The sequence below is a fragment of the Sceloporus undulatus genome, chromosome 9 (genome assembly GCF_019175285.1).
Source record: "Sceloporus undulatus isolate JIND9_A2432 ecotype Alabama chromosome 9, SceUnd_v1.1, whole genome shotgun sequence".
Lineage (NCBI taxonomy): Eukaryota > Metazoa > Chordata > Lepidosauria > Squamata > Phrynosomatidae > Sceloporus > Sceloporus undulatus.
Window position 1 is genome coordinate 1,635,744 of NC_056530.1, and position 14,326 is coordinate 1,650,069.

The following is a 14,326-nucleotide window of genomic DNA, read 5'->3' on the forward strand; positions in this document are numbered from 1 at the left end:
ACTGCAACTCCCAAAATTCCTCTTCATGGTGTGTGCAGGCTAGAGGGTGGGGCACTGCAGTTCAACATCTGGCGGCCACATGACTTCCATCTGGTGAAGGCCGAATCCTACATCTCCAACATTTCACGCAATCTGAATTTTGCTTTTCCATTCCCATATTTCCTAGCAATCACTTGAAAACAGAAGAAGCTGAGAAAGGGATGGGATGCCTGGCCCCAGATGTACTGGCTGGAGGTCATACTGGCTGAAGGATTCTGGATGTTGTAGTACCCAAAACTAATACTTCCAAGTTCTAGTTTCCTCGGTACACTAACCTTAAGTGTGCTTTGAAGTGTCCGGACGTGATGCACTTTCTCATTGATCTCTGGGTTTTTGTTGCGTTTGACAAAGGATTTCCGATAGTATTCGCGGGTGAACACCTGCTGCTTCCCAATGAGAGACACCCCACCTTGCTTCAGGCACCTGATCAGTGACTCAAGTTCTTCTCCGGCAGGATCTCCATTTAAAAAAAGTTGAAAAACATAAGCTGTTGGAGAGGAAGGCACTATATGTGTGTCTTCTTTTTGCCATAGGACAGGGCTGGCCAGAGGACTCTTGCATGGGGATTCATAGAATCATAGAATAATAGAGTTGGAAGAGACTGCAAAGGCCATCCAGTCCAACCCCCTCAGCCTCAAGGGAAGGCAATGGCAAACCTCCTCTGAAGAAATCTTGCAAAAGAAACAAACCCCATGGTAAGGTCGCCATAAGGTGGAAATGACTTGAAGGCACGCAACACACAAATGTTTTAGACTTGGAGAAGTAAAGAAGGGGATGTTGCATAATTTCACCTAGTGTGCGTTTATGCAACATTTACCAGTTCTGGGTGCTATTAACAGTTAAAGATACGGGAGTACTGTTCTATATTCAGCCTCTTGTATCTAGTTCGTTCCTGTGGAACCTACTAATGGTAAGAGCTGTTCAGCAGTGGAATACGCTCCCTCAAGATGTGGCGGAGTCTCCTTTAGAGATTTTGAAACAGAGGTTGGATAGCCATCTATCGCGAGTGTTTGGACGGTGTACTCCTGCATGGCAGGAGATTGGACTGGATAACTCTTGGGGTCTCTTTCAACTCTATGAGTCTACTCTTTATCTGCTACCACTCCACCCCAAACCACAGCCAACTACTGGTCAGTGGAGAATAGTGAGGGAGGGCAAAGGAGTGTCCAGCTATGGTCCTATAGCTAGGTGCACATCACCTCAACTGCTCACCACCAGGCAATAAATGGCAGAGCACCACATACTAGCTGGGTTATTCTGGGTGCGGTAGCCCAAAAATGCACCTGCTCAAGTTCTGGTTATTACACATCTTGGAGAAAGTTCTAAAGAGGAGCTTACCTGTGGGAGAGGAAGGCACTATATGTGTCTCTTCTTTTTGCCATAGGACAGGGCTGTCCAGAGGACTCTTGCATGGGGATTCACTGCTCCCCGTGGCACCTGTTGGCAGTCGATCTTTCTCCAATTCCCTCCGCTTTGGCTGCAAGAAAACCAGATTCAGTTATAGTGGGATTTTCTCCTTAATGTGCCAAAATAACTTTGCTGGGTGCATGGAGTACCCTTTGCTGCTCCACCTTAGGCTACAAAATGTCTTGGGTAAGTTGTGCATGGGACACACTTTGCTGGGAGGAACATGAATGAAATTAAGGCAGACAGAGTGAGCACATGCACAGCTGGTCATTTGGGCGCAAGAAAAGAAGCAGTGAGTGGAAACAGCAATTCCTCGCTGCCAGCTCAATCTTTTATAGCTCCCAATTTTATGAAATTATACACTGCACAGAAATAGGGTGGGCAGTTATTGTCCTCCAGATGATTTGGATCCACAAATCCCATCAGATGTAGGTGCCATAGCCAATAGTGAGCAATTATGGGACTTACAATCCAGAAACATCAGGAATAACACAGTTGTCCACTTTTTGAGAAGAGCATGTGGGGAAAGAAACACCCTTCTCCAACTCCCCTGAGCTTACGTATTTATGGTGACATATTTAGGACAAACTGAGGAAAGCGCTTTCTCACATAACACATAATAAAACCTTTGTCCAACAATATGGGGGGAATTTTAGCTCATGTGTGTTGTTCCCTGTAGAACTGACACGAAAGCAGAACTACCCTAGTCAATAGGCTACTCACCCGCTCAAGGCTATGCCTAGGAGAATCATCCTCTGGGTCCTCTGCTTCTGTTTCACTGTAGCAATCTGAAGGAAAAGAAGGAGGTCTTGATGGATGATCATAAATGGGATGTCATTGTCCTGTGCCACATTTCAGCTCCAATGCATTAAGTCAGGCTCTCTCTGCTTCTCACAGACTAGGACAAGGAGCAATGGATTCAAACTACTGGAAAAGAAATTCCACCTCAACATTAAGAGGAACTTCCTGACAATAAGAGCTGTTTGACAGTGGAACACACTCCCTTGGAGAGTGGTGGAGTCTCCTTCAGAGAGGCTGCATGGTCATCTATCAGTAGTAGTTTAATAGTATATATTCCTGCATGGCAAGGGGTTGAATTGGACTGAATGACCCTTGGGATCTCCTCCAGCTCTATGATTCTATGAATCCCCAGGTGGCATTACAGTGGCTCAAAATGGGGTCACAGCCCCAAATGGTTAGACTAACCATGCTGACTGTGGGATGGTAGAAACTGTGGACCCCAAAAGCAACTTTTACAAGCCTTTGCCCCATCCAATACAGCTGACTTGCAAATTCTGATGTGCTTCTAGGGTGTGAAATTTTCTTCCTCTCTAATCTAATCAAAATTATTTAGATGTTCTTCAGTGAATTCTTGCCATCGATGATGGACAGGGACCATGAAAAGTGCGACTGTGTCCCTTAACTCTAAAATGCCCACACATAACAGAGGGCAGAGAGAATTTTCACACAGTGTCCCCCAGTGTGCTTAATGCAACTGGAATTGATGTCTTATCACTTCTGATTTTGATTTCATCAGATTTTATGTCTTTTTTGGCTTTGGAGGCACATGGGGAGACTTGGGAGGCAAATCCTGCACTTTACACTAGTTTTTCAGCAGCTGAGGAGTGGGGAGAGAAATAGCCTAGGTTTTTAAAAATTGTGGTCTGGGCGCTTTGGGGATTCCAGGAGCCATACTTTGGGACTCCAAAAGCCACATGCAGTCCGCAGGCGGTACTTTGCCCATTCCATTGTTAAAAAGAGTTCAGCTCATGAGGGGAAACAATAAAGATAATATCCTTTAGCAGGAAACTTACCTTCTTGCTGGGGTGGGACAGATTTGTGGGTCGGAGTGTATTTCATCATTGATGTTATCAAGCGGCTGACCCACCTAGGAAGAGAAGAGATCACTCCAGGTTCCCAAATGTTTTCCTCACCAGGTTCCCAAATGTTTTCCTTGTATATGGACATGCTACAGATGATCTTGAATTAGGCCCTTTAGAACAAAACTGACATCTTTCATCTTCCAGATGTTATTTTGGCTGACAGCACCTAGCATTTCTGGTCAGCACAGCCCATGCTAAGAGATTATTGGAATTGCAATCTAAAAACATGTAGAAAGGCACAGTTGCCAACTTCTGCTCTACTTAACTGGATTCTCATTTTTTTTTAAAAACTATTTTGCCCTTCCATAACTTCATTTTCCCCACCTGCAAATGCTGCTTTTAAAGATTTTGCTGGGAAAACTTGTCCTCAGCAATGTGCCCGCTCAGTTTGTTCAATAAGGGACACATTCTTTGTATTTTTTCAGTTTTAGACAATCTCTGGTTGTAATTGGTCTAGGACCATTTCCTCTCACTTTGGGGATTTGCACAATAAAGTTGCATCTGCATCTTGAAGGAAATCTGGAACCAATAGTGGTGAATCACACCACTATCAGGAGTTTCTATGAGATACATCAGAGACTAGTTACATCTCTGGAGTGTTTAGGAGGGTGGGTCCCAGAATTGCCCAAGCTAAAATCATTGCATTACTTACATACTCAGGTCAGCCAAGGTCTCTGCTGCAAAGATGAAGGGCTTGTACTTCTCATGTGTGAATTGGAAAACACTGAAGAGAGGGGAAAACAATGGTTTGATTTGCCATGATTATTCTCTCCTGTGAGTCACACCCATATGCAGCGACAAAATATAACTACAGTTGTATGCTGTGGCTTGAAAATGGTTGTGGTATTAGTTACATTTAGCTCTCATTTTCTGCCAAGACTAATGCTGAATCTGCACTGCAGAAATAATGCAGTTTGACACCAATGGAGAGTTCCTTCTGAGTGTGTGTATATGTGTGCAAATGAAAATTGTCCTTTTCCAAAGTAAATGCACCAGGAGCCTTTCCAATCCACACAGTTGTAGCACTGTTGATCCTACTTTAACTGTAATGGCCTACATCATTCTAAGGATTTCTGGGGTTTGTAGTTTGAGCAGGTAATAGAGCATCACTCTAGCTCAGAATCCTAAATTGTTGTTATTTGCTGTCAAGTTGCCATTGACCTCTGAATGATAGACCTCTAAGCTAACACAGGGAGCTACAACAATGTCTGGAAGGCCAGATGTTCCCCAGTCCTACCTTTGGGCAACTTTTCCCTTCTGATAGAGAGTACATAAGAAAAGCTCCCATAATAAAGTCTGAGATTTTGCTAGTGATCTCACTGAAGTCCAAATTTGGATTACTCACTATTTCTTTTTCTGCTCCTTGGTGCTTTCCAGTCTATAGGCAGATACATTGATGAGGCCCACAGCCTTTTCGTCCTGGTGGGTGGAGGAGGAAGACAGGGAGAGATGTTTTTCAAAATCAGAAATGCATCCCATGCCCTAAGTGCTGAACTTGACCACGCTTGTCTACATACTCTGAAATGTTGTATGGATCTCTATAGCAAAGAAAAGAGGGGAGGCTAACCTATTATTAGGGTAGCCATCCACTCAACTTTACAGGAAAGTCCCAGAGGTCGTCAGGTTGCAATTCCCATTATTTGTCACCATTGGCTACACTGACTGGTCCAGAGGGCAGGTGCAGCCCAACAACTTCTGGAGGGCCACACAGTCCTCATTCCCATTGTATTTGAAGATGTTCTCTATCTGAAGAGCTATCCAGTGTGTCTGCTGTACACAGGCAGAGCCATCCAAAGGTAACTTGAATTGCTAATGAGAAGTCAAAATATCAGCACAACCATAGAATGGGCAGCAAATTCACTAGTCATGTGAATGCTGTCTTTCTCCACTGATGAGGAGATCTATTTCTATTTAAACTATAGCAACCATTTCTAAACATTCATCTTTATACACACACACACACACACACACACACACACACACATTCTTTTTTAATAATGCATTTTCTCCTTTGGGGCAATGGATCAGTGGGCCACTGTACTTAATCCATAAGCACAATATAAAGCAGGATTGAAAAACCTGTGGCTCTACAGTCAGCACTAGACTTCAATTCCCATCAACCCTAGCCAGCAAAGGCAATGGTGAAGAATCATGGAAGCTGCGTATCACCTCCTCATATATAATTCTGACAACTCCTGGCTAAGATTGTGTTGGCAAACCTTCTCTGTCTGTACCCAATCTTCCGTGGGAGCAGGATCACCCATGACAAGAGTAAGGGATTTCGCAGTGGCTTTACCCTCTGGCAATACTAACTTTTAAAGGGCTATCACTTTCTGGCTACTGTATACATTAGCAATCAGGGTGCACTCACATTTGGATTGTTGTACCAGTAAAGAGTCTGCCCCTTCAGCACAAACCAGAATCGTTTCCATTTCTGGGCCATGAAGCCCACATGGTCCTTCTTCTTCAAGAGCCAGCCATCGCAGTCTACTTGTCCCAGTTCCTGGCAAGAGATGCGCCGTCGGCTTAACCTAGTGGCCATGCCTGATCACAGACAAAAATTAGGAAGGGAGACATTGCAAAACAGGAAAGACACACACACCATTCAGAGCAAATGCAAACTTGTAGTACAGCCCCTAGTCACCCTTTTAGAGCCATAGTTTGGTGTCCTACATATTCAACAGAATCAGGCAATTGGAACATGCAGCAAAATAGTGAAGTGTGGAGTATTTCTTGATCAGAATTTCAGCCACCCCCTCCTGCCTTCTATGCATTTTTCTGCCAGTGTTCCACACACACACTGATATTTGTCTATATCCTAAAATACCCATTCATGTAGAAAACAAGCACATCAGAGAGAAGGCTGGGCTGAAGCATAAATCCCCAACATCCAATTTTCAAAGTAAAAGATTTCCCCCCTCACAATACATATGCATCTACTGCATGTAGTGCAGTCCAGACATATGTTTCTCACTTGACATGGCAGTGTTTCAGGGCTGGGGAAAGAGATATCTTGGATAAACGTCATACATGTTTTGGTCAAGACACATCCAGGAGACATCTGTCTCCTACTTGTGAGAACAAGGCATTTGGTTGTTTCAGATAGAGCTTGGAAAGCTACTTTTTAGAGCAACAGCTTCCAGAATCCCCCAACCAGTATGATGCAAGCTGGAGGAATTCTGGAAGTTTCAGAACTCCAAAAAAAGGAAATATTTCTAAACTCTGGTTCTAGAAGACTCAATTTTTATCCAGTTTAGAAACTGTCCTCCCAAAAAGCAGAAGGTTATATCTACAGATAAAAGATATAGCTCTCACACACATGCAGGGAAAAGCATGGGACCTTAAATTGCCCACCCACAAGTAACAACTGGACAATAGCACAACATATGCACTGGTCAACTTTTTCCTCACTACAGGGAGGTGTGTTTCTGTTCAACTTACAATAACTATTTTCAAGTTTGCCCCTGTATATGCATACTCTTTGTTTTTTGGCAAATCTTTTTCTTTATGCAGAAGTAACCACCGTACTATGAATTGTTGTATATGACTTTAACACAATCAGAATCGACCATTCATTTCATGCTCCTTTGTTCCAGTGAGAAATAAACAGACACCAGTTACCTTTCTGCTTTCTTCGATATTCAATGCTCCCCCGAGAAGCCTGCAAGAAGAGAAAACAACATTGTTATTGAATCTGATTAAGTGGAAGGTAGCATCACTGCTTATGCTGTAAATGAAGGTGTTAAGACAATAAACATATTAATCTAAGGTGCTGTAATAACTGTTGGCTTTGCTGCAACCAATTAACATGGCGGTCCCCAATGTACATCATTAGATCATTGGAAGTGGAACTGAAAACAAATATTGCAACATGGGGAAAGTGTCATGCAGCCTCTTAGAAGACTCAGACTAGAGGAGCAGTCTGTTAAAATTGGATCCAGGATAATAATCCTGAGGGATGCTTAGACTGAAGTAGCCCTACAGATAAAACATACTTGTACAGTTATTCACTTCTAGATCTAATTCAAGGTGCTGGTTATCACTTTAAAAATGTTCTAAGCAATTTGAACCCAGACTATATGACAAGCTTCCCCTCGCCTTTGTATAAATTTGCACACTGTAAAACTGTTTCCCCATGCCCAGCCATCAAAATGTAGTACAGGTTGAGTCTCCCTTATCCAAAATGCTTGGGACCAGAAGTGTTCTGGATTTCAGAAAGGAAAAGAATGCTTCCTGAAAACCTGGACTATTCTTGCTGCTGAGCAGACAGTACTGGATTAAGTGGATCTGTGATCTAATACTCTGTTAAGGCAGCTTCCCAGGTTACTTTTCAAAAACATTTCTGTCATTTTTAGGGTACTGGTCCCACTGTATTAGTTTCCTGATTGAACATGTACAGATATTTTTAGGTGATGCTTCTAGGCTATTTGAAGGACGGTTTTCTCCCTTATGAATCACCCTATGCTTTGAGATCTGCCGGGGAGACCCTTCTCTCTATCCCACCACCTTTACAGGTACATTCGGTGGGAACATCAGGAAGGGTCTTCCAGGGGCTGCCCCCAGGCTCTGGATCTCTTTCCCAGGGAAGTTAGACTGGCATTCTCCTTACTTTCTTTGCACAGACAAGCAAAGACTCTTCTATTTTGACAAGCACTTCATGAGTTCCCTCTTCACCTAATCACTAATTTCGTTGAATGTTGTACTGGTATGCATGCACATGCATGAATGCACATGTTTAATGATATATATTTTAATCTGGTTTTAATTTTTTTATTATTTAATCCCATTTTAACTTTTATATCTTGTGAATTTTTAATACAGTGTCCCCTTGTTGTCCGCTGCGGTTTGGTTCCAGGACCCCCAGTGGATAACAAAATCCCTGGATGCTCAAGTCCCATTAAATGCAATGGCATTGTAAAATGGTGTCTCTTATATAAAATGGCAAAATCAAGGTTTGCTATTTGAAATTTCTACTTTTTAAAAAATATTTTCAAGCCATGGATGCTTGAATCCATGGATAAAAAAATCCGTGGATAAGGAGTGTTGACTGTAACATGTTTTTAAATTTGCTTTATGATGCTTTGAGTCCTGAACTGGGAAAAAGGTGATGGTGGTGGTGGCGATGATGATGATATTAACCAGAACCCCAAGCCACCACCCTCCAAATGTGTTGACTACAGCCCCCATTATCCCCAAAAGCTGAGTTAACTGTAGAAGTAACAGAACTGGGGGGAAATGTATGGGAGGGCTCTTATAAATAAATCTGTAAACAAGCAAACATACATACTTCTTTGGCTGGATCAGTAGCTCCCAAGCCCCTGTTTCCTCGGACAAATCCATGCTCAGGGCTTGGTGGGCTTTGCAACCCAAGTTCCAAGGTCCTGGGCTTGTTAGGGCTGGCAGTCTCTGGGGTCGTGTGTCCCTCTGAAACGGACTGAAAGCTCTGCTCTTCCTGTGCAAGATCAGATGATGCTCCTGGAGGAGAATCTGTCAAAAGCCAAAACAACCAGCAGTACATCAGTCCAGACTCCAGAAAAATTGTCTACACTAGCAGGAGGCTCAAATAGTGGGAATTTGTATGGAAGCATAAAGTTCAAAAGCATCACCTGAATGTCATACTCCCCTTCCCAATTCCAGCATATTCAGAGGAGGAGTCTGAATGTTTTTACTTCCATTTCCAATTAACAGTGTCTTATTCTACTGCCTGGTCCAAGAAACTTTGTCGTAACTACAATTTGCTTGAAAGAAGTCAACTTCAAACTACAGTTGTTTCAACAAACCATGGTTAAAGTTAGCCACATTTTAAGGTTCAGCCATAATGATAAACTGTGATTAATTAAAATTGGAAGCGGAGGCTTCTTTGCTGTAAGTGAGTATTAAAATGGGGGAAAAGGTGGCATGTCGCCAGCATGGTGTAGTAGATTGAGTGTTGGACTATGACTCTGGAAAACAGGGTTTGAATGTAAACTTATCCCTGTAAACCGACTGGGTGACCTTGAGCAAGTCACACATTCTCAGCCTCACAGGACGGCAATGGCAAACCCACTCTGAAGAAGCTTGCCAAGGAAACCTTTGATAGGTTCACCTTAGGGTCGCCATAAATAAATAATAATAATAATAATAAAATTTTTATTTATATCCCGCCCTTCCTACGATCAGGGCGGCTTACATCAGATTAAAACAGAATCAACAATTACATCAGATTAAAATACACAACCAGTAAAAATCAAACAAACAAGCATAAAAGCCCCATAGCCCAACCTCTTGGCCACGGAAGAGGAGGGAGGCCCACAGGATTTTTATTCAGGGAATGCCTGTTGGAATAGGAAGGTTTTAAGGTCCTTCCTAAATTGGGCCAGGGTAGTAGACGAGCGGAGCTCTGTGGGCAGCGCGTTCCAAAGGGCTGGGGCAGCTATGGAGAATGTCCTCCGTGTAGTGGAGGCCAACCTGGCCCCAGGCACCTTCAGTAGCTGCTGCCCAGACGTTCTGAGGGTGCGAGGCGGAATGTACGGGGAGAGGCGGTCCTTTAGGTATCCTGGGCCCAAGCCATTTAGGGCTTTATAGGTAATTACCAACACCTTATATTGAGCTCGGAAGCGGATGGGCAGCCAATGGAGGTCTTTTAAAACCGGTGTTATATGGCTGGTCCTGGGAGCACCAGTGACCAGCCGGGCTGCCATGTTCTGCACCATTTGCAGCTTCCGAGTTTGGTATAAGGGTTGCCCCATGTAGAGTACATTGCAGAAATCCAGTCTCGAAGTTACCAGAGCATGTACAACAGTTTCTAGGTCCCTCTGGGCCAGGTATGGGCGCAGCTGGCGAATCAGCCGAAGCTGATAACAGGTGCTCTTGACCGTCGCATTCACCTGAGCAGTCAGGTGAAGCGGCGAGTCAAGAAGCACCCCCAGACTGCGCACGGAGTCCTTCACAGGGAGCGTGACCCCGTTCAGGACAGGTGGAATCACCGCCATTCCTGGACCAGGAGAACCTATCACTAGTACCTCCGTTTTCTCTGGATTCAATTTGAGTCGGTTTTCCCTCATCCAGCCCATTACTGACTCTAGATAGGCCACGAGAGGAGAGACGCCATCCCCAGTCACTGCATCAGTCGGAGACATAGAGAAAATGATTTGGGTGTCATCAGCGTACTGATAACCCCGTGCCCCATGTCTCCGGATGATCTCTCCCAGCGGTTTCATGTAAATGTTAAATAGCATGGGAGACAGAATGGCTCCTTGAGGGACCCCGGTTTTTAGGGGCCTCTCATCAGAGCACACGTCTCCCAGCTGCACCATCTGGGACCTCCCGGAGAGGTAGGAGCGGAACCACTGGAGCGCAGTGCCCCCGATCCCCACCTCTGCCAGGCGTCCCAGAAGGATACCATGGTCTATGGTATCGAAAGCCGCTGAGATGTCCAAGAGCTCCAACAGGGACACGCTTCCCCTGTCGACGCTCAGACGGAGATCATCGACCAGGGCGACCATGGCCGTCTCAACCCCGTAACCTGCCCGGAAGCCAGTTTGAAATGGGTCCAGATAATCTGTTTCATCCAAGACCGCCTGAAGCTGGATCGCAACCGCCCTCTCGATCACCTTACCCAAAAATGGTAGCAGCGAAACAGGCCGATAATTATTATGAACCAGGGGGTCGAGGGAGGGCTTTTTTAGGATCGGTTTTACAATGGCCAATTTAAGATCCGATGGAAATAGCCCATCCCTCAAAGATGTATTAATTATCCGGCGTAACAATGATGTTACTGCCAGTCCCCCCTGGGCCGCTAACCACGAGGGACAGGGATCAAGAGAGCAGGTTGTTTTCCGAACACTTCTGAGGATCTTGTCCACATCCTCGGTACTCACCAACTCAAACTGATCCAGTTTAACATAGTCCACAGAGGCTCTGGACACTTCTACCCTAGGTTCTGCTATAATGTCGGCGTTCAGACCTTCGCTTATACAAGAGGTTTTATCCGCAAAAAAGTTGTTAAACAGGTCACAGCAGGCCTTAGAAGGTTCAAGGATCTGGTTCAGGGCGGGAGGGAGCTGAGTTAGCTCCCTGACCACCCTGAACAACTCTGCCGGACGCGACTCAGCGGACGCAATACGAGCACCATAGAACGAGTTCTTTGTTGCTCGTATTGCCTCTCCGTAGTCCTCTAACAGTTGGTCTAGGAGAGCCTTGTCGTCTAAGCGAAGGTGTTTCCGCCAACGGTACTCTAGCCGTCACAGAGCCCGCTTCCTTGCCCGGAGATCTTCCGTATACCAGGGCTTACGTTTGGAAGTAGGCCTGAGAGGGCACTTGGGAGCGATCCTGTGTATAGCCCTAGAAAGACCGGTATTCCAAATACCGGTAAGGGCATCAACAGAGTCGCCGTCATTTCCAACCGTGAGCCCCTCTAAGGCTTCTTGGAACCTCTCAGGTTCCATCAGCCTTCGAGGGTGGACCATCCTAACAGGTCCACCACCCCCGGGGGGGGATCTGGGTAGAGGCCTTGATTTTCACCTCTACCAGGAAATGATCCGTCCATGACAGGGGGAAACATTAACTATTTCCACCCACGGATTTTCCGCCTCCGAACAGAAGACCAAATCGAGAGTATTACCCGCACAGTGCGTAGGACCCTGCATCAGCTGGGACAGGCCCATGGCCGCCATGGTATCCATGAATTCCCGAGCCGCACCGGATGGAACATAGCTGGCCGTGAGGGAGATGTTGAAGTCGCCCAGGACAAGAAGCCTGGGCGTCTCCAACATCAGCTCAGCGACCAGCTGTGTCAGCTCGTTAAGGGAGTCCGCTAATGCACGGGGTGGCCGATACACTAGCAGAATCCCTAGACTGTCCCTAGCCTTTAGGGTCAGGTAAATACACTCGATATAGGAGGTCTGTCGGATGTGGTTCCTGGTGAGGGACACGGTGTTCCTATGTATCAAGGCCACACACACCCCCGCCCACCTAACCTGCGCTGGTCCTTCACCGAGAACCCAGCAGGCAGGGCCTGAGCCCACACAGCATCCCCTTCAGGCCCCAGCCAGGTCTCGGTAATGCAAGCCAGGTCACACTTAGAGTCCTCCAGTAGATCCTGGAGGATGTGGGTCTTGTTGTTGACAGACCTGGCATTGCACAGGAGCAGCGACAGGGTTTGTGGCACGGTTGGAGTGACCCTCAGGTCCTTCAGGTTGGGAAACAACCTGGAAACAACTTGAAGGCACACTACAACAAACAAAGACAGCTTGCAGATTTGGGAAGAGGCCAGGTTTCTTTTCCATTTTACAACATTTCATGTTATGATGTGCAAATGCAAGCACTGTATGTAATGTATAAGATTTAAGGATGGGATGGAGAGCTGCGAGAGGGGCTGTATTTTTCTTTGCTTCTTTTTTTTTTGGGCACTTACATGGAAATGTGAAAATTAAGACAGAAAATATGGAAATTTAACAGTGTATCTGAAAAGGATTGCCAAATATGAAAAAAGTTAATGTATCTCCCAGAGTTGCTGTAAAAATGGGGCAGAAGCATGTATGTTTCACTCTCTCCCTGCCTATTTATAGAAAAGGCATGGGATAAATATGTAATAAATTAATTAATAATTAATTCAAAGAGAGTCCAACATGTCAAGACACTTTTTGCAGTTCTCCACCAGAGTTGCCATTGCTAGTCCCTTACCTGCCCCAGATATATGCCCCATGAAGCCGTGAATGTTGCCCTCTGAATTCCTTGAGCCAATGCCTTGTTGCTCCTCTTCTTCATTAGTAGGGAGATCTAGTGCAGAATCAGGGCCCTGTTCTAGTTCAGCCATCACACTTTAAGGGGAAGAGAGAAAAATCCCATTAAGACAGAACTTCTCATTGCCTAACTTTCACAGCAGCTGCACACCATTTGACAGTAATCCATATTCCATAGGTTGTCAGATCCTTCAGCACTGCAAGCAAACTCTATGAAATGCCCACTAGAAAAGCAAAAACATCCAAATGCCCCCACCGCACCCCGAGATCAAGATAATTACAAGGCTGGCTACAATCCATTTTCTTTAGGTCTGCCCCATGAGAGATACTGGTTGTCCATCTCCATCTCGCTCCTGAAACCAGAGCTTCAGAACATTAATTTTTTTACTATTTATATTACTATTTTATTGGTTTGGGGACCACAGTGCCCAGAATCCACCCAGAAATGCTGGCCGGGGAATTCTGGGCATTGTAGTGCAAAATAAAAATAAAAATAAAATAAATCCCTTAACTTTTCCAAGTTAACAAAGAGCTATTCTTTTGAACCATTAGATTGCAGGAATAATGCTGTGTCTCAGCCCCTTCTGCTGCCACTTCTTATGAGTTATGGTAAAACAACACAAAGAAGGAAAGTTTAAAGTTTTGGATCAAATACCAAGGACAGGGTGGGGGAGCAGGGAAGAGGATTTCTCTCTCTCTCTTGTGATTTGGAAAGACGATGGAAACATTTAGAAAAAGGATTTTTATCCTTAGGAAATTTAAAACTCGCTGTTCTTTGAGTAACAGGAAGGGGAAAGGTCACTGCTTTTCCAGAAGAGATATTCCATCTGTTCATTCAACGAGAGAGTGTCCCTTCTCTGGACAAGTTCTAACATAACCGTCTGCTGTTTCGTTCCATTTGAAAGTATGACTCGAGCTTGACATCATCGTAACTCAATGTGTTGCATACTTGTTTACTTATGTCATTTATTTATTCACAGGCCAAAAAAGTCATGTGCTTACTAATGGTTATATTTTATTCTTTAAAAGGTTTTATGAATAACCTGTTTTGTAAAAAAAAGCTTTTTGCAAAACAGGATACAGATTGTGTCTCTCTTACCCAAAATGCTTGGGACCAAAAGTGTTTCAGATTTTGAATTTATTTATTTGGAATACCTGTATTTGCATATATGCACGTAATAAGATATCTTGGAGATGGGACCCAAGTCTAAAAACAACATTCATTTATGTTTCATATACACAAAGCCTGAAGGTAAGAGGATATAATACTGTTAA

The 14,326-nt window shown here is 44.6% G+C and overlaps 1 protein-coding gene across 2 annotated transcripts in view; it reads right to left on the bottom strand.

The window, feature by feature from the left end:
- CNKSR1 (connector enhancer of kinase suppressor of Ras 1) overlaps positions 1-14,326 on the bottom strand; it is a 35,119-nt gene that overhangs the window by 2,489 nt on the left and 18,304 nt on the right. Inside the window, exons 11-20 of one of the 2 annotated variants that reach the window (XM_042440803.1) lie at positions 12,993-13,129; positions 8,617-8,816; positions 6,951-6,990; positions 5,701-5,873; positions 4,675-4,748; positions 3,982-4,053; positions 3,261-3,334; positions 2,170-2,234; positions 1,378-1,516; positions 315-496 (exon numbers count right to left, since the gene is read on the bottom strand). In XM_042440803.1, coding sequence (XP_042296737.1) covers positions 315-496; positions 1,378-1,516; positions 2,170-2,234; positions 3,261-3,334; positions 3,982-4,053; positions 4,675-4,748; positions 5,701-5,873; positions 6,951-6,990; positions 8,617-8,816; positions 12,993-13,129 — 1,156 coding nt within the window. Of the gene's footprint in view, positions 1-314; positions 497-1,377; positions 1,517-2,169; positions 2,235-3,260; positions 3,416-3,981; positions 4,054-4,674; positions 4,749-5,700; positions 5,874-6,950; positions 6,991-8,616; positions 8,817-12,992; positions 13,130-14,326 lie in introns of both variants that reach the window. The other variant, XM_042440802.1, reaches the window with a different exon arrangement.